Raw genomic sequence first — 2,192 nt, 5'->3', positions numbered from 1 at the left:
TTACTTTCACTGTTCCTCAGCGGTGGAATGATCTTCTCAAGCCTCTAGAACATCTCACATCTTCTGAGGAGTGATTATTTCTTCATCATTGCATTGCATTGCATTATATGTTTGGATCATTTCGATCTCAGCTTACTAAGACATATTAAGAGATCTAGAATGGGGACTGATATTCATATCATTTATGTAAGTATCTGCTATACTGTCATAAAGATCTCATTGATTTACATTACAAGCATCAGAATTTCATCACTTTTTATCCATATAAGTATCAGCATCTGTACCAAATTGCATATTTTTGCAAGTTTGAGTCTCTGAATAAAATTTAGCTGTTTTTCCTCCATATTCTCACTGTATCAGACTATATGAGCCATAAAATCCTGAAGGATCAAATATGATATTCCACAAAAAAACATATGCAAACTGTTCTTATATGTTGTCTAAAGATTCAATAAACTGTTCCATTAATATATATATATATACGGTGGGTACGGAAAGTATTCAGACCCCCTTAAATTTTTCACTCTTTGTGATATTGCAGCCATTTGCTAAAATCATTTCAGTTATTTTTTTTTCCTCATTAATGTACACACAGCACCCCATATTGACAGAAAAACACAGAATTGTTGACATTTTTGCAGATTTATTAAAAAAGAAAAACTGAAATATCACATGGTCCTAAGTATTCAGACCCTTTGCTCAGTATTTAGTAGAAGCACCCTTTTGATCGAATACAGCCATGAGTCTTTTTGGGAAAGATGCAACAAGTTGTTCACACCTGGATTTGGGGATCCTCTGCCATCCCTCCTTGCAGATCCTCTCCAGTTCTGTCAGGTTAGATGGTAAACGTTGGTGGACACCCATTTTTAGGTCTCTCCAGAGATGCTCAATTGAGTTTAAGTCAGGGCTCTGGCTGGGCCATTCAAGAACAGTCACAGAGTTGTTGTGAAGCCACTCCTTCGTTATTTTAGCTGTGTGCTTAAGGTCATTGTCTTGTTGGAAGGTAAACCTTCGGCCCAGTCTGAGGTCCTGAGCACTCTGGAGAAAGTTTTCGTCCAGGATAACCCTGTACTTGGCCGCATTCATCTTTCCCTCAATTGCAACCAGTCGTCCTGTCCCTGCAGCTGAAAAACACCCCCACAGCATGATGCTGCCACCACCATGCTTCACTGTTGGGACTGTATTGGACAGGTGATGAGCAGTGCCTGGTTTTCTCCACACATACCGCTTAGAATTAAGGCCAAAAAGTTCTATCTTGGTCTCATCAGACCAGAGAATCTTATTCAGGTGTTTTTTAGCAAACTCCATGCAGGCTTTCATGTGTCTTGCACTGAGGAGAGGCTTCCATCGGGCCACTCTGCCATAAAGCCCCAACTGGTGGAGGGCTGCAGTGATGGTTGACTTTCTACAACTTTCTCCCATCTCCCAACTGCATCTCTGGAGCTCAGCCACAGTGATCTTTGGGTTCTTCTTTACCTCTCTCACCAAGGCTCTTCGCCCCCGATAGCTCAGTTTGGCCGGACGGCCAGCTCTAGGAAGGGTTCTGGTCATCCCAAACGTCTTCCATTTAAGGAATGGAGGCCACTGTGCTCTTGGGAACCTTAAGTGCAGCAGAAATTTTTTGTAACCTTGGCCAGATCTGTGCCTTGCCACAATTCTGTCTCTGAGCTCTTCAGGCAGTTCCTTTGACCTCATAATTCTCATTTGCTCTGACATGCACTGTGAGCTGTAAGGTCTTATATAGACAGGTGTGTGGCTTTCCAAATCAAGTCCAATCAGTATAATCAAACACAGCTAGACTCAAATGAAGGTGTAGAACCATCTCAAGGATGATCAGAAGAAATAGACAGCACCTGAGTTAAATATATGAGCGTCACAGCAAAGGGTCTGAATACTTAGGACCACGATATTTCAGTTTTTCTTTTTTAATAAATCTGCAAAAACGTCAACATATTATTTTTTTTTTTTTTTATTATTATTTTTTTTTTCCTTGAGGACCACCTATAGTATTTTTTTTGCACAAAAAATAGTCATATATTTGCAAAACCTATTTATTTTAAGAAAATCACTCTCTCAAAGCATGACACAATTGAAATTTCTGATGTTTTTGTTCTGCAGATGTACCGTATGAAGAAGACTCCAGCCGTGGAGAAAATCTGTGTTGGTGTTCCTGCTGCAGAGGTAAATCACAC

The 2,192-nt window shown here is 40.2% G+C and overlaps 1 protein-coding gene across 1 annotated transcript in view; it reads left to right on the top strand.

The window, feature by feature from the left end:
• LOC107570626 (ATP-binding cassette sub-family A member 1) overlaps positions 1–2,192 on the top strand; it is a 128,946-nt gene that overhangs the window by 103,914 nt on the left and 22,840 nt on the right. Inside the window, 1 exon segment of the mRNA XM_071582353.1 lies at positions 2,119–2,181. Within this exon segment, the coding sequence (XP_071438454.1) occupies positions 2,119–2,181 (63 nt within the window).

The sequence above is a fragment of the Sinocyclocheilus grahami genome, unplaced genomic scaffold (genome assembly GCF_001515645.1).
Source record: "Sinocyclocheilus grahami isolate Dianchi unplaced genomic scaffold, SAMN03320097.WGS_v1.1 scaffold1485.1, whole genome shotgun sequence".
Lineage (NCBI taxonomy): Eukaryota > Metazoa > Chordata > Actinopteri > Cypriniformes > Cyprinidae > Sinocyclocheilus > Sinocyclocheilus grahami.
The sequence above is the reverse complement of the archived record's forward strand: the minus strand, read 5'-3'. Positions and strand labels throughout refer to the sequence as shown.